The sequence below is a fragment of the Caenorhabditis remanei genome, chromosome V (genome assembly GCF_010183535.1).
Source record: "Caenorhabditis remanei strain PX506 chromosome V, whole genome shotgun sequence".
Taxonomy (NCBI): Eukaryota; Metazoa; Nematoda; class Chromadorea; order Rhabditida; family Rhabditidae; genus Caenorhabditis; species Caenorhabditis remanei.
The window spans coordinates 17,503,452-17,527,313 of record NC_071332.1 but is presented as its reverse complement, the minus strand read 5'-3'; the positions used below and the strand labels follow the sequence as shown (position 1 = coordinate 17,527,313).

General features: G+C 38.8%; 5 protein-coding genes across 5 annotated transcripts; 1 reads left to right on the top strand and 4 right to left on the bottom strand.

Annotated features, from left to right (window-relative positions):
• Window positions 1–1,866: 1,866 nt before the first annotated feature.
• GCK72_020846 (uncharacterized protein) lies at window positions 1,867–7,695 on the bottom strand (the record flags this gene model as incomplete). Its single annotated transcript, XM_053733836.1, has 15 exons — window positions 1,867–1,956; window positions 2,269–2,488; window positions 2,538–2,741; window positions 2,784–2,902; window positions 3,145–3,240; window positions 3,557–3,794; window positions 4,514–4,589; window positions 4,638–4,837; window positions 4,882–5,160; window positions 5,751–5,954; window positions 6,029–6,120; window positions 6,164–6,350; window positions 6,403–6,777; window positions 7,283–7,561; window positions 7,604–7,695. 15 exons carry the CDS (start codon window positions 7,693–7,695, stop codon window positions 1,867–1,869), a joined length of 2,751 nt encoding a protein of 916 aa, XP_053582749.1.
• Window positions 7,696–7,865: 170 nt separating this feature from the next.
• GCK72_020845 (uncharacterized protein) lies at window positions 7,866–11,086 on the bottom strand (the record flags this gene model as incomplete). The annotated part of the gene is made up of 9 exons (XM_053733835.1): window positions 7,866–7,949; window positions 7,997–8,420; window positions 8,983–9,101; window positions 9,180–9,366; window positions 9,415–9,798; window positions 9,842–9,917; window positions 10,465–10,667; window positions 10,710–10,982; window positions 11,037–11,086. 9 exons carry the CDS (start codon window positions 11,084–11,086, stop codon window positions 7,866–7,868), a joined length of 1,800 nt encoding a protein of 599 aa, XP_053582748.1.
• A 147-nt stretch (window positions 11,087–11,233) lies between these two features.
• On the bottom strand, window positions 11,234–13,459 carry GCK72_020844 (uncharacterized protein; the record flags this gene model as incomplete). The annotated part of the gene is made up of 7 exons (XM_053733834.1): window positions 11,234–11,323; window positions 11,415–11,598; window positions 11,645–11,848; window positions 11,891–12,009; window positions 12,059–12,656; window positions 13,064–13,342; window positions 13,386–13,459. The coding sequence occupies 7 exons, from the start codon at window positions 13,457–13,459 to the stop codon at window positions 11,234–11,236; spliced, it is 1,548 nt and encodes a 515-aa protein (XP_053582747.1).
• Window positions 13,460–15,927: 2,468 nt separating this feature from the next.
• GCK72_020843 (uncharacterized protein) lies at window positions 15,928–16,548 on the bottom strand (the record flags this gene model as incomplete). The annotated part of the gene is made up of 3 exons (XM_053733833.1): window positions 15,928–16,147; window positions 16,191–16,391; window positions 16,451–16,548. The coding sequence occupies 3 exons, from the start codon at window positions 16,546–16,548 to the stop codon at window positions 15,928–15,930; spliced, it is 519 nt and encodes a 172-aa protein (XP_053582746.1).
• Window positions 16,549–17,120: 572 nt separating this feature from the next.
• Window positions 17,121–18,603, top strand: GCK72_020842 (uncharacterized protein; the record flags this gene model as incomplete). Its single annotated transcript, XM_053733832.1, has 6 exons — window positions 17,121–17,127; window positions 17,176–17,573; window positions 17,642–17,773; window positions 17,817–18,061; window positions 18,109–18,318; window positions 18,369–18,603. The coding sequence occupies 6 exons, from the start codon at window positions 17,121–17,123 to the stop codon at window positions 18,601–18,603; spliced, it is 1,227 nt and encodes a 408-aa protein (XP_053582745.1).
• Between the last annotated feature and the right edge of the window lie 5,259 nt (window positions 18,604–23,862).

Genomic DNA, 23,862 nt, shown 5'->3' with positions numbered 1-23,862 from the left:
GTTCCCCAGCGGTTTACCTGTGGTCGTACGTTGTAAAAATGAGAATATCTTGCGTATACTATTAGGTTGGTGCATAAATTTCTTTCTTTTTTTGGACAATTTTTGTCATGAAATTTCTTGAAGGCTAATACCCCACATGAAAAGAAATATAGTTGATTAGTACCTATAAGTCATTGTGATTTTACCTGTGACTTGACGTCCGTCATCTGTCTAATCTCAGCCGCAGACACATCAAAACACATAAGGAACCCTTTTTCAGTACCATTCTTCGTCTCAGTTTTTTTCTTAGAAAATGTTGATGAGAAAAGGTGATTTATTCAAATTTGAAACATGCAAGGAACGTTATGTTTGAAAAAATAATAAAGACATTTGAATTGAGCAACGATAGTTTAGTGCCAGTCCCGGAAGAAAAGTGAGGATCAGCAATTTAGGGATGTGCGAGTATTTTCAATTTTTCTTTAACGCTAGCTAAGGAAATTGGTGGAAATGTTTAGTATGGGATAGAATAAACATTGATGTATCTGAATCTACTTTGTTTGGAATGTTTGAGCACTTTCCCTCATTTCTCTGGAAGCGCGAAGTCAATATCATCACAATCACGTGATTTTTAAGTTTGATGAAGCCTACAGCTCCTGTTTCTAAGTCAATCCACTAGATCTTTTGCACAATTTCAGAACAATGTATCTACTATTGATTATTTGTAACAAAATAATTCAGACTTGTTTGGGATCGTTGAGAAGAGACCTAGACTCCACCCAGGTCTACTGCTCAAAATTACTCAAAATCGCAAATATCATAGCAAATACATCACCCAAGTTTCATCACTTAATTAAATGGCTTTTTCATAAATTTTATATGGCATAAGTTACTGATGTTACCCTCTAACATATACAAATAGTTTTGTATAAATGTTCTTTCAAATATTTATGTAATCTGATTGAACCCAGCTGGACCCTGATTTCTCGTTGCTCTCAATCGTGTGATCATAATTTTTTCGCCTTTAACGTTCTGACCAAAAACTAAAATGTGATAACAAGATAAAGTCTTGTTCTATAAACTGCATTTAATTTCTCGTAAACATTTTAGCATTTTGATATCAATGCGACTAGAATCAAAAAACTTTCCAAAATAGGCATTTGGTCGGCGACCGAAAAAGCCATCGTTTTCACGAGCGGACTGTCTTTGCACCAACTTGAAAAGTTACGTGATAGCCACTAAAGTGGTCATAAAAATGCAAAAAAGTTTGGGATGAAAAACAATATCACCGCTTAGAGATCGAGAACCAAAGTCACACCTTCAAAAAAGAAAGAAAATTATGCACCAACCTAATACTTTTCGATTTGGAATTCCACGCGAAAAAGCTTATCCACATGAAAAGATTGAGAGCTCATAACTCGGCTCGCAGAGACATTTAGCAGATTTTGACTGCAGAAATGGATTCCCCGGTGTCGAAAATACCTATATCCAAATTTATAGGTCGTTTGAAAGTGGCGCCTCCAAAGTCTTCCCTTGTAAGAGCAGAATTTATAAATACAATCTCGATCATTTCCTGTCACTAAATCCAACAAATTACTTACTTTACTTTGCCTCATATAATGGAGCTATTCTCGAGGTAGCAAAAAGTGCAGAAAACTATTTTTTCTATATTAAAAAGTATTTGTTTGCTTTGTTTTTTGCTACCACTAGAATAGGTCCATTATCAGTTATGTATTTCTTTCCCTATTTATTAACCATCTCTTTCATGTAACTCCTAAAACCGATTCTTTTCACGTGTCATCCACCCTTCGATGAAAAAAAAATTCAACATCACTAAACTCTTAATTTTATTGATAACTCTCTATATCATTCAAATTATGCTTCTGAACTTCAATTTATAGGAACTGCTTTGTAAATTCCTGAGCTTTTTGCATATCTCATCTCCTTCGCTCTTCCACTTTTGATCTCTTCCTCTAAAATCTGAAAAATTCTAATTTTTCCAATTTTCAAAAAAAACCGGCACGAAACTCGGTAGAAACCCAAAGCTGAAAATATACCAGAATGTACATCTCAGCGAGTTCTATATCTGTGATCTACTAAGGTTGCTTATATGCCGCGGGCCGGAGTAAATGTGAGGGCACTTTTCCACCGGCCCGCGGCACCTAGCCACTGGGTCCATAGCTGGTTATAAAACTCGCAAAGATCTACATTTTGGTATATTTTTCAGCTCATAATGTTGAGTTTTGACCGAGTTACGCGCTGGTCCGGTTTGAAAACATGGATTGAACATACCCTAATCCAGTACGTGCAACTCATTTCAGACTCCACAACACCGTTTTTCAATTCCATCGGTTCGGGAATCTTCCACACGTTTCCAAGTATACATTTCGATTTTGGCGGGATCGTAGTGTAGATGACGTATGGTTTTGGTAAAGTTATGTATTTGTTCCAGAACGGTTCCGAAACTAATCCGTATGCTTCGTATTGCGGAGCTTCACTTTTTACAAACATGCTGAAAAAATACACGAAAGAACTCGAGGCGAGTTTTGTTTTGAGCTTACATAATATCGATTGGTTTTTCGGTTTGATTTTCAGCTTTCATTGTCAAAAAGTTATTCCTGGAGTATTTTTGAAGGAATAACCCTTTTCGATACTGAATCCCAGGTTTTCCAAATTTTTCCACCATTTTCAAAAGCGATTGATGAGATACCACGTCATGCTCAAAAGTTACAGAGTCATAGGAGATGCTATCAGTTGGAGTGGCGCTGAAAATTGGGAATAGAATGACTATAAATTGTTTCAATCACCTTCGAATTGTCCAGCTATATTCCAATGGGTAAGGTTTTTGAAAAACAGTGATAACAGCAAAATATGCTCCAGGACCCAACTCGAATGGATCACTTTCCACTGCTCTGTACAGTGATTTCTGGAATTACAGACTATTTTTAGTGCCTCGCTTCATTGTGTAGGCTCCGAGACGTTTTGAAGCCAGGCTTTTGGAAACCAAGTAATTTAAAAACTGGGAATTTTTTAAATCAAAGTACGGTACGTTTAGAAACGATTAAGTTTAAAAATCACTTATTTTTCGAAACATCTGATTTCAAGGTTTACAAATGGCTCAGTTTCAAAACGTATGGTTTCGAAACGTCCATTCTTGACCTAACATACCAGTGGACACCAGAACAACTCCAATCTGCTTGCTACTACAATCTCCCCAATTTTATTGTCATTGATCGCCTTGTGGATGTTGACTAATCCGGAAATCTGAAAAAAAAATTCAGAGAAAGCATTAATTTTTGCGCTTCAACGTTACATAACGACAGAAATAGTTTTCACAATTTTCCATCAATTCAATGATTATTGAGCATTTTGTCTTGATGTTAAAACGTAGAACCCTGGAAAGTGATTTTATTCAAAAAATGATGAGACCAGGTAATTCTTACTCTTGCGGGCAAGACGGTCCAAATTGAAATCTTCCAGTTCTCAGCTCATGCCAATTTTCTTGATATTTACAAATTTTTACACGAGGAAAGCATCGGCAGAAGTCGTTAATTTCCATCCATGCAAACCTTTTCTTTACCGCTTTTTTCATCCATTCAGACCATTTTTCAGTAACGTCATCATTATAAGGAGGCAACTCTGACCATTTGCCTTTCCATGTGAGGTTATTTGGACAACCGATTAAAATCAGTCGGTGACCTTCATGGACACGTGTATCGAGTATTGAGTAAGCATGACTAGTACCAAGACCGTTTTGAGAAACGTATTTGATCTCTTTGTCAGGCGAAGTAAAAGTTGCCATCAGGTACCCCAGCGATCTGAAACTCTTCATGCTGTGAAAACTGGACTCAACTGATCTAGTGGCTCAAAACCTTTAATTTGAATCACTGTACTAGGGAAGGTCATGAAGCCAAGTTATGGGACGTGACCTACCGTAAAAACTGTAATAGAAACGCCCCTCTAATAGAGGCGCACCCTCAAATTGTTAGAGAAATTTTTTGTGTGTTTTCAACCATTATTTTTTAAAGTTTATTAAAGTACTTTAAGTTTATTAAATTTGGGAGTTTTCGTGTAAGTTTGTCTGAAAAAATGTTGGTTTGGTTAAAAATTAATGACCTAAAAGGTTTTAAATTAGCCAAATAAACAGGTTGAAAAATAGAGGCGCCCCTGTAATAGAGGAGTTTTCACGGTATATCATTGGAAAGCTGAGAAAACGCTGATTCCAAATATAAATTCAGTTTTTGCACACGAGGTCTGATATTTGAGAAAAGTAAGGTCAAAGTTCAGCAAAAATGCCAGAACATTACTATGGTAATAACTCTCTATTTTTCAGAACGTTAACATTTTTTTTTCTCGAATACCAGGCCTCGAGGGCAAAAAGTAAATATACATTTTGAATCAGCTTGTTTTTCAGCTTTCCAATGATACAGGTCACGGTTCATAACTTCAAACTGAGTCCATCCCTGGTTAGTTTTGTACCAGTTTCAAAAGGGCAGTTTTCATTCGAAGGATGTTTTTCTTCTGAATTCAAACTCACTGAAATGCTTTCAACTTTTCCCATAACATTCCCAGATTAGTCTCCTTGTTCAAATTGATAGTTAGAATACTGGCACCTGAATACTCGTAGAAAAAATTCAATAATTTCAATAATTCTCTCAAACCGGTTAACCATTGAAACGCAGCACACATATGTCCTCCTCGCAACATGTGATATCCTCCTAACATTTTCGCCAACGCTTTTTCTATCAGACACGACCACAACTCCGTATAGGTTATCATGGCAAATTGTTTTCCATCTGACTTGCTACAAGGGAAATGACCGTCCACTACGACTATCGTCCATTCACCTTTGATGAACAATCTTAAAAAGTATTACCATAAACTTTTTTCAATGACAACCCTAACCTAACCAAAAATATCCCATGTTTCAATGAGAAATCATTCTGCGGAATGATACATTCCAGAAGTTTCCGTTTTCTCGCGATAGTCATCAGTGTAGCAATCAACCAACAGTCTCCAATCCGACCTTGTTCCGCATGAATTGGCCATGAGTCCTTATAAATAGTTAATGGATACTTCCCATTGTTCTTGAGCACATTATAATTCAGGATCGTTCCATGCTCATCCCATTTCAAACTTCCATTGCTATACTCAAATTCGGCGTCGAAAAATATATCATCAGGGCTGGAAATTTTATGACTTCATTACTTAAAGTAGTGACCGACCCGAAATCCTTTAAAAATAATTGAATCCATTGGTGGCACTCTTCCAGCATATTATAATCTTGATTTCTAGTACAAACGGTGATCGATTAATACAAAATGATTGATTCTAAATGGAAAAGATTTCTTTATCAATAGATCAGTTCACGGTTAATTTCATTGAAGTCATTTTTCTATTTCTGTATTTTTGCATTCACACGATTCATCTGATCGGAACCGCTTTGTATCTTCCCCCAATTTTCTGGTATCTCGTCTTCTTCCCTTTTCCATTTTTGATCTCTTCTTCCAGAATTCTTATCTCATATTGACAACTAATCTCCGGCTCCATCGATTCACTTTTCAATTTTATCAAACCAGGAACAGTCCACAAACTTCCAAATACCACTTTTGATCGAGCCGGAATTGTTATGTAACCAACAGGACGATACGGTAGAGTGTATTTCAAGTATCGTCCAATCAAAATTCCATTAGACTCCACGCCGCGTGTTTCAGGTATTGCAGTCACACTAAAATGGGAAACCGTAGAAATTTAGCGATACGTTATCAGCTTACTTGATATCGATTGGTTTTCTAGAAGTGTTTTCAGCCATCATGATCAGAAAGTTATCCTTAGAATACTCTCTCAAAAATAATCCTGGACGCATTTCAACTCGAAGATTCCCACTTGCTTCCACCATTTTCAGAAGGGATTGATGTGATGCCACTCTATCCTCGAAAGTGACAGAGTCATAGGAGATGTGATCAAGACGTGTTGGGCTGAACAAAGGGTTTCTGTTGGAGTTTCAGTTGAAACTGACCTCCGAATCACCCAACCGTAATCAATTGGATACATGTTGGAAATGACTGTGTAGATCACAAAATAAGATCCCGGGCCCAACTCAAACTCTTCACTCTCTACGGATCGATGCTGAGTATGAGATTTCTAAAAATTGCAGCTAAGTATCAGTTTCACACTGACACCATACTTTTGAAGACCAATAAAATCCGATAGTGCTTGACATTATAAGATCTCCTATCTGATTGTCACTGGTCGCTTTGTGGATATTGATGAGACCCACAACTTCCAGACATTTACGCCAAAACCGGTCATCATACTGATCGACGAGTTCGATTGCTAACTTGCATTCAGATTTGACACGAAGGCGGAGAACTCTGAAATTTTAATAAGTTTGGAGGTCATCTGTCTGGACGTCAATAGACTCACTTCTGCGGACAAAACATTTCAAGTTGAAACCGACCAGTCCTCAGTTCGTGCCATCCTTCACGATACTTGCACACTTTCAGACTATTGAACCACTGGCACACGTCATCGATTTCCATCCAGAAGAAGCGTTTGTTCACAGTGGATTTCCTCCAATCAATCCACATTTCTGTGGTGTCATCATTGTATGGCGGTAACTCCGACCACTTTCCATTCCATTTAAAATCGTTTGGACATCCGATCATAACCAGTCGATGACCGTCATGAACACATGTGTCGAGTAATGAATAAGCATGATGTTTTGCAAGACCATTCTGAGTAATCTCCCCATTCTCGAACGTAGGAATCGATCCAATTGCCATCAAATATCCCAGAGATCTATTATCGGTTAGCGAACATTTGTGAATGGAATTTATTCGGAATGGATCTCATAGTACGGTTTAAAACATTATCACTACGAGACCCATCCAAATGAATTCCTCGCGCTTTTGACTTACTGAAACTCCCGCAATTTCTTCCAAAAAATTTCAAGATTCGTATCTTTGCTCAATTCAAACAATAGACAACTGGCACCTGAAAAGGAACTGAACTTTGTCTCAAAATCCAAAAATAAAAATAATAATATTTTCCAACCCGTAAGATATTGAAATGAAGTAAGCATGCCTCCACCATCTAGTTCTTGGTATCCACCCAACATTTTCGCCACCGCTTTTTCAATCAGACACGGCCATAACTCTGTATAAATGATTTTAGCAAATTGATCAAAGCCTGATTCGGTGCAAGGGAAATGACCATCCACAACGACAATAACCCATTCTCCTTTGAAAAACAATCCAAAAAATTAGTATTTTTAATTGTTGTTTGCTTGTTCTATAGTACTAACCGAACCAGGAATAATCCATGCTTCAATGAGAAATTGTTTAAAGGGAAAAGCCATTCCAGAAGTTTTCGTTTTCTAGCAATAGTCATGAGGGGAGCAATCAACCAACAGTCTCCAATATTACCCTGTTTTGCATGAAATGGCCATGGATCTGTATAAATACTCAAGGGTCGAAGGCCATTATTTTTGAGGGCATTGTAATGTAGCATTGTCTCATGCTCATCCCATTTCAGTTTCCCATTGCTTATCTCAAACTCAGCGTCAAAAAATACATCATCCGGGCTGGAAAGTTGTAAGATATGACGTTGTTAAGTTGTGGCTCACCCAAAATGTTTCAAAAACAAGTTAACCCATTCGTGGCACTCCTCCAATTGTTTATCTTTTTGATTTCTAAGAATTGTAGCATAAACTGACATTGTCTTGTATAAAATGAAAGTGTGGAAAGAGGATGGACTTTGAAAAAACCGTAAGTTCACGCCAGAAAAGTTATGAGTTATTATTTTATTGAGTAACTACCCTAATTAGAAGTTACAGTGTCACAACAGTGAGACTTATTTTTATTATAATTCAAAAGTATTCCCAGAATTCATCTAATCGGAACCGCTTTGTAAATTCCAGGCACTTTCTCATATCTTATGGCTCTTCCATTCTCGATCTCTTCCTCCAGAATCTAAAAATCCTCATATTCTGATAATGCGTCTATAAACTAAAACATACCCTAATCCAGTATTTGCAACTAATTTCAGATTCCATAACCTCGTTTTTCAATTCAATCGGTCCAGGAATAGTCCATATATTTCCAAAAATAAACTTGGATCTTGATGGAATTGTTTTATACAAATCGATTGGATTAGTTATTAAGCATGTATTCCAATGTTGTTCCGTAATCACTCCAAGTGATTGGACACGTTCCATATTGGTTCTCGCAATGACAATAATATCGATTGGTTTATCCGTATGGTTTTCTAGCATTAAGGTGAGAAAGTTGTCCCTCGCGTATTCTTGAGCAAATAACCCCTCACGAATTTCCGTCATAGACTGCTGTCCTAGCCGTTCCATCATTGTCAGAAGAGATTGGTGTGAAGCCATGTCATACTCAAACATGACAAAGTCATAGGAGATGTGATCCAAGGGGGTGGGGCTGAAACACAAAAGAGGCGGTCTTTTAATTTTAAAACCATCATTGGAAAGAAAGAGAAACGAGCCGGTGTGCAAACTCGCTTAAAAGCAAAATTATGAGCTCAAAAATGTACCAAAATGTAGATCTCGGCGAGATCTATATCCCTGACCTATAACGACCCGATGGCTCGCCCGGGAAGGCCCAAAGCACCCGCTTCAAATAAAGATCCGCGACATTTCGGAACCACTGCGTTATGCAACCATAAAACTAGAAATAGTTTAACTTAATTTTGCCAAAAAACAGGTCAGATAACTTTTTCCTCTATTGAATTGTTTTCCAATATGTCCCAGGCCCTTCGGTAACTTCAATGCCGCGATTCCAAAATGTAGCGGATCCCATAAAAAAGAGCCAATTTTTAAAACTTTTTTTTTCAGTTTTCATCGAAAATAGCCATCCGGCCCGTAGTAGGTCACCTATATAGACCTCGCTGAGATCTACATTTTGGTATATTTTTCAGCTCATAATAGTGAGTTTGAAGGGAGTTATGGCCCGATTGACAACTCTGCTAAAACCTATAATGTACCTTCGAATCACCCAGCTATACTCCAGTGGATACAGTGAAGACATAACATTGTATACCACAAAATACACTCCCGGCTCAATCTCGAATTCGTCACTCTCCACGGATCGATAGTGCGATCTCTGAAAAATCACAGATATACAATATCCACCGAGATCCACCGCGGGACAAAAACCGCTAAATTCATCCTGTTAACCTACAAATGCAGCCCAGTACAATCCAACCGTGCTCGACACTATAAGATCTCCTATCTGGTTGTCACTGGTCGTTCTGTGGATATTGATGACACCGACCACTTTATTTACATATTTCCAGAATTTTGGGTCAAGTTGATTTACAAGTTCTATAATCAATTTGCATTGCTTTTTGATATGGATGCGAAGGATTCTGAAAGTAAGAAGAAAAATCTGAAAATAAGAATTTCACTGATCTTACTTCTCCGGTTGTCCGTCTTGCCCCAATTGAAATATCCCTTTTCCGGTCCTCAGCTCATGCCAACCTTCTCGATACTTACAGACAATCATTCTATCAAACGACTCATACAAATCATCAATTTCCATCCAGGAGAACCGGTCATTCACTATTTTTCTCCTTTTTTCACTCCATTTTTCAGTCACCTCATCGGTATAAGGAGGCAACTCTGACCATTTCCCATTCCACTTCAGGATATTCGTACCGCCTATTAAAACCAATCGATGACCCTCATGTACACATATATCGAGTAGGGAGTAACTATGACACCGTCCTAGACCATTTTGAGTGGCCGCTCCGTTTTTGAATTTATGCAAAGTAGATATTGAGATTAGGTAGCCAAGAGATCTGTTAGAAATTTTTGGAGACGATAAAAAACAGAAAGGCTTACAGTAGTTCATGCAATTTTTCCCACAACATGTCGAGACTGGTCTCATTGTTTAGATTGATCTTTAGACAACTGGCACCTAGAACACTTTGAGATTGTGTCAGGCAATATAGATCCTCTTTTCTGGGACCAACATCTTAATTACAACTCCAAAGCGTAACTCGCTTAAAACAACACTATGACTTGAAAAATATGTATATCAAAATGTAGATCTGGGCGAGATCTACCTACTACGGGTCGGATGGCTAGACGTTGATGTGTCGCAGGCCGGGAAAAGTGTTTAAAAAATGACCAAAACATCCATTCTAGCCAAGGCTGCCAAAAAACCCGTGGGGCAATTTCATAGCCGGAGTTCCCATCCATCGAAAATGTTTGGTTTTTCAGGCGCCCTTGTAAAGGACCAGAAGATTTGTCGATGTGCAAAAATTCAGACCGTTTCGTTAATCCGCGGCCGGCCATTCGACAGCCTTGATACTAACCCGGCCCGCGGCATATTACCGACTAGCTATCCGTCCTGTAATAGGTCACAAACGTAGAACTCGCCGAGATCTACATTTTGGTATATTTTTCAGTTTATAATGTTTATTTTCAAACGTGTTACGTTCCAGCCCGTGTCTTCTACAAACCTGTCAAATATTGAAACGAAGAGAACAGAGGTCCTCCCATCAAATTATGATAACCACCCAACATTTTCGCCACCGCTTTTTCAATCAGGCACGGCCATAACTCTGTACTACACACTACCCTTGCAAACTCATAACCGCCTGATGCATCAAGAGGAAAATGACCGTCGACAACAACAATATTCCATTCTCCATTGAAGAATAATCTGGAAACTATTCTTAGTTTTCAAATTGGTTTTTAAACCAACCTAACCAGAAACAATCCATGTTTCACCGAGAAATCATTCTCTGGGATTATCTGTTCTAGCAAATCCCGTTTTCTAGCTATAGTCATCAACGGAGCAATCAGCCAACAGTCTCCAAGAGGTCCTTGCCACGCATGAAATGGCCATGGATCTGAATAAATATTCAAGGACCGATGGGCAATGAGCTGGTTATAGTGTTGAATAGTTCCATGTTTGTCCCATTTCAAACTTCCATCGCTATACTCGAGTTCGGCGTCGAAAAATATGTCGTCAGGGCTGGAAATTTTAGGATTTCATTAAATATTCCGTGCTTTTAAAGTTGTGACTGACCCGAAATCCTTCAAGAACAATTGAACCCATTGGTGGCACTCTTCCAACATTTTATTATCTGACATAACTTGGCTTGTAGAAAAATTAAAGTGAGCAATGATGAAAAGTTGAAAAACATCTTTTTTTTGGTTATTGTTCAGGCTGCCACGCTTACGCGAAAATATTTATTGATCAACATTTTTAGAAATGAGAGCTTTTCATCTAATCCGAATTGCCTCGTAAGCCCCATGCACTTTCTTATATCTCATCAACTTTGCTCTTCCACTTTCGATCTCCTCATCAAGAATCTGCAATAAAATTAATTCCTCAAGTTTTATTCAAAAAAAAACAATAGCCCACCCTTATCCAGTACAAACAGCTAATCTCTGATTCCACAACCTCATTTTTCAACTGAATCGGTCCAGGAATAACCCATACATTTCCAAAAATTAATTTGGATCTTGGTGGAATTGTAATGTAGCCAACATATGGATCCTTTGAAGTTGATATGTATCTGTTCCATAGTCTCTCCGTCATCATTCCGTACGATTTAACGTTTTCAGACTTGGTTCTCACAACCACACTGAAACAAATGTAGGTTACACAGTAAGAGTTGATAGCGACCTCACTTAATATCGATAGGTTTTTCAGCATGATTCTCAAACATCAACGTCAGAAAGTTGTCCCTCGAATATTCTTGAGCAAACAACCCTTTTCGAACTTCCGTCTTAGGCTTCGCAAGTTTTTCCACCATTTTCAGGAGTGACTGGTGAGATGCCACTTTATTCTTAAATGTTACAGAATCATAGGTGATGTGATCCATAGGAGTAGGGCTGAAACATAAAGTGAGACTTCGTCGAATAAAGATACTGTACCTCCGCAACACCCAACTATATTCCATTGGATACAACATTGACACAACTGTGTAGATCACAAAATAAAATCCTGGACTCAGTTCACACTCATCACCCTCCGCGGATCGATACTGGGATTTCTGAAATATCACTTTTAGACTTTGGCTTTTCACTGATATCATATCATACAAAAGCACTCCAATACAAGTTGATAGTACTCGACACTATAAGATCTCCAATCTGATTGCCAGTAGTCACTTTATGGATATTAACAAGACCGACGACTCTCTGAGGAGCCGGATAATGACAATCTTCATATCGATCCATTATTTCAGCGAGTAATTTGCAACGACTTCTGACACGGAGCCGCAGAACTTTTGTATATATCTTTTCAGTGAAATCAATTTTCCCATTCTTTGTTGGATAAACTGCCATTTGGAATTTTCCAGTCCGCAATTCATGCCAACCTTCTCGATACTTACAAATCTGCAGCCTTTCAAACCACCGACACAAGTCATCAATTTCCATCCATGAGAATCTTTTTTTGACCATTTCCTTTCTCGAATCATTCCACTCTTTTGCGATTTCCTCATTATATGGTGGTAACTCTGACCATTTCCCTTTCCAGTTGAGGTAATTTGGACATCCGATCAAAACCAGTCGATGATCATTATGAACACATGTGTCGAGTAATGAATAAGCATGATTTTTTGCAAGACCATTTTGTGTAGCCTTCCCATTATCAAACTTACAGATAGTAGAAGCTGTCATCAAATATCCAAGTGATCTGGAAATTGGAATCGTCACGGAAATTGTTGGGTACCCACTGAAATTCTTGTAACTTTTTCCACAACATCTCTAAATTCGTGTCTTTGTTTAAATCGACCCATAGACAACTGGCGCCTGAAAAACGTAAAAAAGAAAATGCTTCAAAATGACTAACCTGTAAGATATTCAAATGCGCTGATCGCAGATCCTCCGTGCAACGTGTGATACCCTCCTAACATTTTCGCCACCGCTTTTTCAATAACACATGCCCATAATTCCGTGTAGAATACTTTAGCGAACAAAATACAACCTGATTCGCTACAAGGGAAATGACCGTCGACAACAACGATATTCCATTCGCCATGAAAAAATAGTCTATGAAATGTTTGGAGTTCTATCTTATGCATCGGGGTTTTCACAACGAACCTAACCAAGAAAATGCCATGCTTCAAAGAGAAATCATTCGGCGGTATAATCTTTTCCAATAAATTTCGTCTTTGTGCAATAGTCATCAGTGTAGCCATCAACCAACAGTCCCCGATTTGACCTTGATCCGCGTGAAATGGCCATGAGTCCTTATAGATGAACAGTGGAGAAGCATCGTTATTTCTGAGAGCATTGTAATGCAATATTGTCCCATACTCATCCCATTTCAAACTTCCATCACTATATTCAAACTCAGCGTCGAAAAATATATCATCAGGACTGGAAACTTTATGAGACTCGGCGTTTTAAAAATTCTGCTTACCCGAAATCCTTCAAAAATAATTGAACCCATTGGTGGCACTCTTCTAGTAACTCGTTTCCGGTACAAACGGTCATCGATTAGAACAAAAATGATTGACTAAAAATGAAAAAGATTTCTTTATCAATAGATCAGTTCACGGTTAATTACACTCGAGTATTTTTCAGTAACTACCATAATTGCAAACCGGGGGCCGATACAGACAGGAACGGATCTCGAAAAATCTTGAAACGTAATATTATGAGTTGAAAAATATACCAAAGAATCTAAATCTGAAATAGCTCGAACCAGTCGGTTCACGTCGCCTAACGGCGACTAAACCTCCTTCTCAACTCCACCCTTCTAGGTGTTACAGCGCCTGCAGCGCTTCTCACATGGTTCAAACAATCGGGGTATCAGAATTCTCTTTCTCTTCTGGTCCTATAACTTTTCTTCGATTGTTGGTAGTTTTTATTAGCTGAGCAACCCGTTCCAGAGAGAACAATTTAAACACTCCTACTTTTCTGATAAGATTTCGACAAATTACTGTAGAAGAACAGGAACTTGGTAACTCTATTTTCCCCTCATCAATAGACAGGCAATCCTCTAAATATAAAGTTTCAACTTTTGATTGATCGGCGGCAATGCCGCCACCCTCCTCTGAATATGGCAAATATGGCAAACTAAGGCCATATTTAAACAAATTCTTATTCTAGAATTTGCTTCTTTTTTGAAGGTAACCGAGCTACGACAAAGTTCCTCATTCAGAAATCACGGGTCTCAGAATTAACTGTACTAAATACAGGGAATGTGTTCTTTGCCTGACTGAGTAACCTTTTACCAAAATATAATTTCCTTTTCTCATCTTCAAAAGATGCATTGAAAGTAGTCTTTTGAAGTTTTTGACTTATCAGCGGCGATGCCGCCTCCCTCCCCCAAATTCTTCAAAGATTTTTTTTCATATACACGGAAATTTTCTCTTAGTTTAATTTGATCCAGAACGTTCTGCTTCCTAAATTTTGGACTGTTCGGCGGCGATGCCGCCTCTCTTCTCTAGAATACTTCGAAACTAAAACTATTTCACATATTTCTAAGTTCAAAAGTTAAAGAAGCCCCTTATTCAGTCTATTTTGATTTCAATCCTTTTCATTCGTACCTGAGTGCTTCACAAAAACTATCAAAGTTCTTAAAGAAAACAAAACTTCTTGATTCCCCGAAATATCTCACTCTTAACATATCTACCTACTAAATTCCTGATCGTTTTCTTTTATTTTCTCTATTGTGATTGTGTTAGTGGCTTTTGGTCCATCATCTCGAATAAAAACTAACTAACTAAAAAAACAAAGAAAAACATTTTGAGTTTTAAACGATCGGCGACAATATTCGGACGAAAGGTTTATTGTTAACTACTATCAGTTTCTGACTCGGTGTTTGTAGGATTGTGAATTTTTAAAGACCGTCAAAGTTGGCACTCAATCATCCCTTCTGACAGAATTGTAACGGTGTGTACAGATTCAACAGAAAGATAGCTACTCCATCCTTTTGTTCTAAAATCTCGACCATAATTACAACCTTCATATTCTGACTGTCTATGCTCTTATCAAAACAAAAAACCAAAAAACTTTTCGGACCTGGCGGGAACGAACTCACTACCCCATGGGTGAGAGTCATCTGCGTAGACCGCTACACCAAATACGCGCGGCCGTGGCGCTCTCGAGAGTGCAGTCAAGAAACACCGAGTCAGTAGTATGATTGATTTTTTGAACTTTCTACCACCCTGTCGGGACACACCCTTTCTGAACGATTTCTACTGTTGAAATCGACATCGTCTCCAGAAGACGTCAAATTTGATATTTTTGAAAAAAGAAAAGTTCGGGCATCATCTAAGGGAAATTTCCAATCTATCTATCTAGTTTTTATAAAAATCGGTCCACTACGGAGGGAGTTATGACATGCAACAAATAAATCGACAGACATACTCTGTTGAATATTATTAGTAAAGATTAATTATATGTAGTTTGAACGTACACAATGTGTTCCTACTCGGAATGTTTACTTTTCTCTTATCAATTTTAAACAAACAGCTGGCAGTTGTAAGCAAACTACAGAAAAAGTGCAAACAAATACATCTCGGAGCATCTTCATTTGACCATTTGATAATTTTGGCCGATGAAAATTTATGTTTTGTTAAGGGAATGTTAATTTATCAGGGAATCGAATGGCAAATAAAAAATCAAGTGCTTTCTTTGATCAGAGTATAAAGCCTAATGTCCGGAAGGTATTTTATAATCGTTTCCTTGGTTATACCATTTTCCAATTGTAGGTAATACACCATGATAGCCGGTTGGTCGAAATGTTATCAAAACTGAATAAAGCTGTGCTCAAATTTGTAGATGGGTCGAAAAAGAAGCTAGTCTTCTATCACCACACTCATAAAAATAAAAACATTTATTAACAAAATTGAATGAATTCAAAGATTTGAAAAGCGTTTCAAAAAATGATGTATAATAAACCATCAAAAGACAAATGAAACGAGAGGAACGAAGAAAATCGTCTAAATCATACTTCATTCCCATCCAGCAATCAATACGAATTGTCTTCCCGTGTTCTTCATAGTGTCTGTATCATAAACATTGACCGTAGTCCACCAGCCCGGACCATATTTCGTGTCAGAAGTGAAGTATCGAACCTCCACATCATGTCTTTTAGCAATCATCCCAACGAACCGCGTCTTATAAATTCGAGTGTCTCTAAGTTTTCTAGGATAACCCTTGTAATCATCGTAACTGAAAGAAATAGTGTAACAACAAAAACAAAAACAAAACAAACTTCGGAATCACTCCAGTTACACACGATTCGACATCTTTCTGAATTTGTGGCAAGTGAGCTTTTTTCCAAAACAGACTACGGTAGATGACAACATTGCAACTTCCTCGTCGAAACGAATAAATAGTTTGATCTTCCCAAGCACTGAACGAGTGTTTGTCATAACCACCACAATCATTGTACACCAATATATAGAAGTCCCCACTGAAATTGGAAGTTGTTTTGTAATTTACCTGGAACCTTACCTAAACATTTTCTTCAACTCCCGTTCCAGAATATCAGCCTTTGCAGAATTTCCAACATGCGTATAGTTGTCTTGAATTCGATGAACCAAACTTTTCACTTGTCCTTTCCACGACATTCTTGGAAGACGAATGAATTTCGTTTTGAGAGAGGAGGCTTAAATACGCTGGAAAGAGCGAGCACTTAGTTTTATTTATTTGCCCTACTCTGATAAATTAACCTTAGCAATTCCGCTTCTCATAGCAAAACAACAGTTTTTATTTCTCAGATGTTCCAAAATTTATTTGTTTGCACGTTTGTTTCCTTGTTTCCTTCTGTTTCCTCAGTTTCCTTCTAACTTCCACTCGTTTGTGTTTGTTTTTGCTCATTTCAACATCGACAGTTTACGATTTTCCCGGAAATTTTGTGATGATCAAGGAAATTTTGTGAAAAAAACTGAGGAAAAGAGGTAAACTCTTGCCGTCATATCTGAGGAAGAGCAAACATTTTGAGCCTATAACATTTCTCGTGTTTCAAACTGTATACTATTCTTCTTTCGCTCGCAATGTTTTCTCAGGAATTAATGTTTCGAGTGTTCACTGAGGAATAAAGTCAATTGGTACCACTCATTCTTCAAAAAATGAGTATAAAACGAAGGCAGTCCTTCGGTAATTTATCGTCTTGGTAAATTCAAAACCTTGGATTCTTTTCATGACAGGTAGGCAAATAACTAAATTGTTCCTGAACTTAAAACGTGTCATTTCAGAGAAAAAAGTGATATCCGATGTCATCACAATTTTCAACGATGGGCTGAATATTGGGAGATTAAAATACGATAAAATTGCTACTAAGCTTGGCATTATCGCTGGATGGGGATCTGTGATCAAAGATTTGTCCAATGTTTTATTACCAGGAAAAAAGGATCCAGTAATGGATAAGTTACGTGAGCTGGGAAATAAGATAGACCAACTTTCGAATCAAATGACCGAGGAGTTCAATGCGTTGAAGGCATTCATTGTGGAACATGACTTTTATGCGGATATTATTCAAACCGCCGCGACTCTGACAAAGTTCATGCAAGACACTGTAACCAACCCGAATTGGTTGAGCTATCTGATTTTCAAACAAGCTGCTGAAAAGACGCCACCGCTCACGTACGCTTATGTAAGTTGCAAAATACGAACAAGTCGCCGAGACAGTGTTGCCAGATAATATTTTTTGTAAATTTACAGAAAATGATAAGTCTTCTCGAGAAAGATGTGACTAACCCTCTGAAAATGGCGATGGAAAAGGATAAATTCGGAGGAAAGAGATCTACATTTGACAATTGGAGAAATACAATAGATGGGGTAATATCTCAATTCGTAAGTGCTCCTCATCATTTTTAAAATTCATTTCTAATTGTAGCTGGTCCTGGAATCCTACATCAGTGGAATGTTATACAACGAGAACATGTACGGGCCGAATAAACTGAGGGATGCAATAGAAAAATTAAATAAAAATATGGATCAGTGGAGAGAGGATTACAAGAAATCCTACTGGAAAAAAATCACGCCAGAATTTATCAAGGCATTCCAAATAGAACATGTTAAGCAGAATAATGAAGAAAAGGCCACGATACTGCAAAATGAACTGGGACAAGTTCTTACTGAGTAGGCCCCAACTGTCAGATTGGTACAAAATCAGATTCATTTTTCAGTGACGCGTTCTATATAATGGTTTATGATCATTGCAACGGTTATGACAAACACTCATTCCAATATCGGGCAGACCAATACGTATCATCTTTTCGTGTGGATGGTTGCTGCGTTGTGATCTACCGAAGTCGTTGTTGGAATAGTAGTGACAGACAGTCTAAAAAACAGATTGAAATTGACGTCGAGTCGTGTGAAACAAATACTATTGGATTGTAAGTTGTATCTTATCTGTTTTAAAAACACAAATTTCAACAATTTTCAGAAATGCCGATCATGAAAAAGTACCTGGGTGGCTTAGGAACAATCGAATCCGTGATTGTCATTTCGTTGGATTAATCAAATCAAATCTGATGTTGTCGATTAAATCAGCTAACACTCCTGGATATGAAAAGGGTCCTGGATGGTGGATCAAGGTCATTAAAAGAAAAGGGCAAAACTCTTTCAGTCGTCACTCTGTTCCTGAATTAAGCTATTTTCTGATTGCTGGATTTAAATAACTTCCTCTTCCAATTGTTTTATGATCGATTTTCTTTTGGAATGAAGAACTTGTTGAGTATGCCAGAAAATAGCAAAAAATATTGTGCTCTGAAACGCAATTATATAGTTTTTTCTCTATAATTAAGATGTTTTATCACATACTTGTCAATAAGTGTTTCCCCAGACAATGAGTTCAACTTGTCAAATTGGAAATGGTTGCGACGCGTTAGTGATTTTCAGTGTTGAAAGGACCTCTAAATATTTTTTGGTGCGTCTTATTATTCAAAATCAGATTTTGGGATTTCAAGGGACGTCTAAATATTTTATGGAATGTCTAAATGTTTTTTGGAACGTCTAAACATTTCTGAGCAGATTTGGGATATGAAAGGACGTTTAAATGTTTTAAAAGACGTCTAAATGTTTCAAGGGACGTTTAAGTGTTTTAAGGGACGTCTAAGTGTTTTTTGGGACGTTAAAGTTTTCAAAGGACCTCTAAACTGGAATAGAGCCCTGGATTTTTAAACAATTTTCTCTTCCAATTGTTTATGATCGGTTTTCATTTGGAATGAAGAACTTGTTGAGTATGCCATAAAATTGAAAAAAAAAAATGTTTCAGACCTACAGTAATAGTATCCTAGACGCTTGAAGTAGACAACTCCAGTTTTCTGAGCCACATCACTCCAGCTGTTTTCCAGACATGAAAGTCAAGACTAAGTTTTGTGTTTTATTAGTTGGGAAATAGATATTGGAGTAATTTCCGCGCGAAACACACCAGAAACCACTTTTGCACTAACGTTTTGAACTGTGCTTTGAAGCGCAATAATATAACTTTTCTCTTTCTAAATTATATGCTTTTTTTGTTAGATTTTTTGCAAAAGTATCACAAACTTGCCAATAAGTGTTGCCCCAAGCCTTCCGCCGTCCTCTTTCCGCCGAAAATGTTCTTATTCTGCCTTCCGCCTTAGCTCCGCGACAATTCGCAATTGAGACATTCGGCAACGACGACTTTTCGCAACAATAGAACTAGGAATAGTTTAACCTAATTTTGTCAGAAAACACGTCAGACAACTTTTTCTTCTATTTAATGGTTTTCAAATAATACCACCTCTCTCAGAATGATTCATTCATCTTCCAATAATGTCAAGGGACAAGTGGAAAGTAAGGTTTTTCGAATTCAAGACAGTTATACGCATGTTGGAAATATTGAAAAGGCTGATATTTTGGTCCATGATAGCCGGTTGGCCAAAACTGAATGAATCTATGCTTAAAGTTGTGCCACTAAGGCTGGTCAAAAAAAAGACAGTCTTCAATCACCCCCCTCATAAAAAAAATCTTTACTAATAATACAGTGCGCGTTATAAATATGCGCCACCCCCCAAAATCGGCGTTTTCGGAAAAGTGAGTTATTTTCCTGGGGAATTGTTACTGAAATCGAATTCAGCGTATCGAAAAACCTATGTTTCCAAGTTTTGTGAAAAATATGTCGAAAAATACGTCCAGACCACCAAAAAGTCGTTAAAACGACCGCGTCATAATATACGACTGAGGAATAAAGTCAACATTTTGCTGATCTCATTTTTTTTCCCGATTGAGACCACTCATTCTACAAAAAATGAGTATAAAACGAAGGCAGCCCTTCGGCAATTTATCGTCTTGGTAAATTCAAAGCCTTGGATTTTTTTTTAAATGACAGGTAGGCAAATAACTAAATTGTTCCTGAACTTAAAACGTGTCATCACAATTTTCAACGATGGGGTGAATATTGGGAGATTAAAATACAAAGACATTGCTACTAAGCTTGGCATTATTGCTGGATGGGGATCTCTGATCAAAGACTTGTCCATTATACTGTTATCAGGAAAAAAGGATCCAGTGATGGAGAAGTTACGTGAGACAATCGGGAAAAAAAATGAGATCAGCAAAATGTTGACTTTATTCCTCAGTCGTATATTATGACGCGGTCGTTTTAACGACTTTTTGGTGGTCTGGACGTATTTTTCGACATATTTTTCACAAAACTTGGAAACATAGGTTTTTCGATACGCTGAATTCGATTTTAGTAACAATTCCCCAGGAAAATAACTCACTTTTCCGAAAACGCCGATTTTGGGGGGTGGCGCATATTTATAACGCGCACTGTATTATTAGTAAAGAATTTTTTTATGAGGGGGGTGATTGAAGACTGTCTTTTTTTTGACCAGCCTTAGTGGCACAACTTTAAGCATAGATTCATTCAGTTTTGGCCAACCGGCTATCATGGACCAAAATATCAGCCTTTTCAATATTTCCAACATGCGTATAACTGTCTTGAATTCGAAAAACCTTACTTTCCACTTGTCCCTTGACATTATTGGAAGATGAATGAATCATTCTGAGAGAGGTGGTTTTATTTGAAAACCATTAAATAGAAGAAAAAGTTGTCTGACGTGTTTTCTGACAAAATTAGGTTAAACTATTCCTAGTTCTATTGTTGCGAAAAGTCGTCGTTGCCGAATGTCTCAATTGCGAATTGTCGCGGAGCTAAGGCGGAAGGCAGAATAAGAACATTTTCGGCGGAAAGAGGACGGCGGAAGGCTTGGGGCAACACTTATTGGCAAGTTTGTGTCAAGTAAGCTGAACACCAAAGACAACAACGCCTTGGACAAGGAAGTTAGGGTTCCAATTGGTCAGTCCATCACATGGGAAGACATGATCATCACGATCGATTCGATTTGGACACCGCCGACTCCAACACTCAGCTCATGGTTCATCAAGAAAAGAGGTAATGTAGCAACATGGCCACAAAACCAGGTACCTACGATCACGTGCGACAAAGACAAACGCAATTGCAATCTACATGAACGCTGCACATGTACATCAGCAGAATTGGAGATGCAATGCTACTGTGATGAAGATGAAGTGAAAGCAGCGTTTGACTCCCCACAAAGACATCTCCCGATTCGAGAAGGACATTGGAAATTGGAAGTGAGCAATGACACCGTACAAGCAGTCACAGGAACAGCAACGATGAAGATTACTATGAAGATCCTGAAAAAATGGTCGACAGTAACAATGCTTTCCGAAGACAGATGCAAGGCGAAAGCCAAAGAAGCGGTCGGATGTTACGCCTGCGAAGCAGGATCAACAGCCGAAGTCAATTGCTACACTCGAAAAGAAGACACTATGGCAAACGTGGATTGCGGTAAAGAAGTCTTCGCCATCAGATGTACTCCAAAAGGATACAACACGAACCTCACATTTTTCTCAAACAACGCGAAATTCAGACGATCGTGCTCGATCAGTTGCGGAGGAAACAGTGAGCGATTCGAAATCAATGGAAATTTGAAGTATTCCGGTTCAATTTGGACATCGATCTACAGAGCAATTCGAGGAGATTCGACGCTCTATAATGAGATAAACTTTCCGGACATCGGACATGTCATCGACAGCTACCTTGGATACATGAAGACGGTCATCACGGTATTAGTAATAGTCGGAATTGGATTCCTTCTCACATACACGATGATAACAAGAGCCGGATTCAAAGTTGTCAAAAACATCCTGAAAGGAATACTTTTCATCATAATAATGCCAATCGAGATCATATGTTGGATTTATTTTTTCTTCAAGCGCCGACGTGCCAGAAATCGCCCAAATAAAAAAGCCCAAATATTCGGTCACTAAAATTGTTCAATTTGCAGCTGATTCATACAAGACTAAAAATATGAGCAGAAGACACGAAGAACAATACCATGAAGAACGACCGCCCCATTGGGAACTAGTACGCATCGCAGATGAATTGAAAAAGGCAAGAGACGCAATGAATAGACGAGAAAGAAGAGCCGCAGAAGCAAGCAGACAAATTGGAGAAGTGATCCACAGCCACACATTAAACAATCAGGACAAAATCCACCAGATTGTTGGATTAAACGCCGAGATCACTTTCGAATTCATAAAGACCCTAGGGGCGATTGAAGAGTTCGGACGCCAGAGAGAAGCATTGAGGAGACTCGAGGACCTAGGAATCGCAAGAGACATGGAAATTCGAGGATATCTCGCCACCCGTGGACTGATCATAAGTGAGGTAACGACATATATTGCTCGAGCAAGGATGTTCTTCACTGCGATATCATCGGATGCAACTGCGGGACTCCGTGACATTCATAACGAAATGGCGGCTCAACAAGTAGAATTGGTCGACCTCTTGAAGATCATAAAAGGAGATCTAGATGAAGCAAAGAGTGCCATCAAGAAAAACACGGCTGTAATTGAAGAATTGAAGGGAGCCGTTGAGGAAACGGCCACCGATGTGGAAGCGATTCGTTACCACACGGCGACCCGGGGAGGCTGCTTCGGAGTTCAACAGGAAGCCCCAGAAGTTCACCAAGATGCTCCGGAAGTACAACAGGAAGCCCCCGAAGTTCACCAAGATGCTCCGGAAGTACAACGGGAAGCCCCCGAAGTTCCCCAAGATGCTCCGGAAGAACGACAGGAAGCACCAGAACGGGAGGACCGAAACCAGTCGAGATCCCCCGAACCACGACCACCAAGTCGTGAGTCACCGATGCTCTTTCGAAACGCTCATCACGAGAGATATGACAGAGGAAGCCACAGCCCGTCGAGATCACCACCCCCAAAAAGAAGAGACGATGGGTTTGATCCATCTCGTCCAAAACGATGGATATACCCACACGACTACGAATTGAAAGCAATCAAAAACGATTGCGCCTTTTGCGGGCTCAACCACTATTCTGACAATTGTCAGAACTTCGAGTCATCGGACGATAGACGCAACTCCATCAGAGGAAAAAGATGCTCTCGCTGCATCAAACCACTCGCATACGGGGTCTGCAAATGCAGACCGACACACTGTCGGTACTGCAAACGAGTCACAGAACACCACTACTCCCTCTGTGACTACCCAGTCCACATTCACCGAACTCCAGAGGACTACGTCCCAGCCAATCCAAATCGACCACACGTCCCTCGTGGACATCGAGGAAGGCCAGACTACGACGATCAATGGAATAACGCCCCTCGGGGAAATCGCCGAGGACGAAGCCCCAGCCACGATTCGGAGGACCCGAATGTCCCGGGACCATCACATGGTCGACGAAGAGACAACCACGCCCCTCGTAGGGACCAATCAAGGGAAAGAGGAGGACACCGCCGTGAGCAGTCCCGAGATAACCGAAAGGACGAAAGGAGACATTAATCGCTGAGCCGGGAGTATACTCGATTATAATAATTCTATTAATTTTATTTACTTTCTTATTATTATTATTATCGTGTATTCTTAT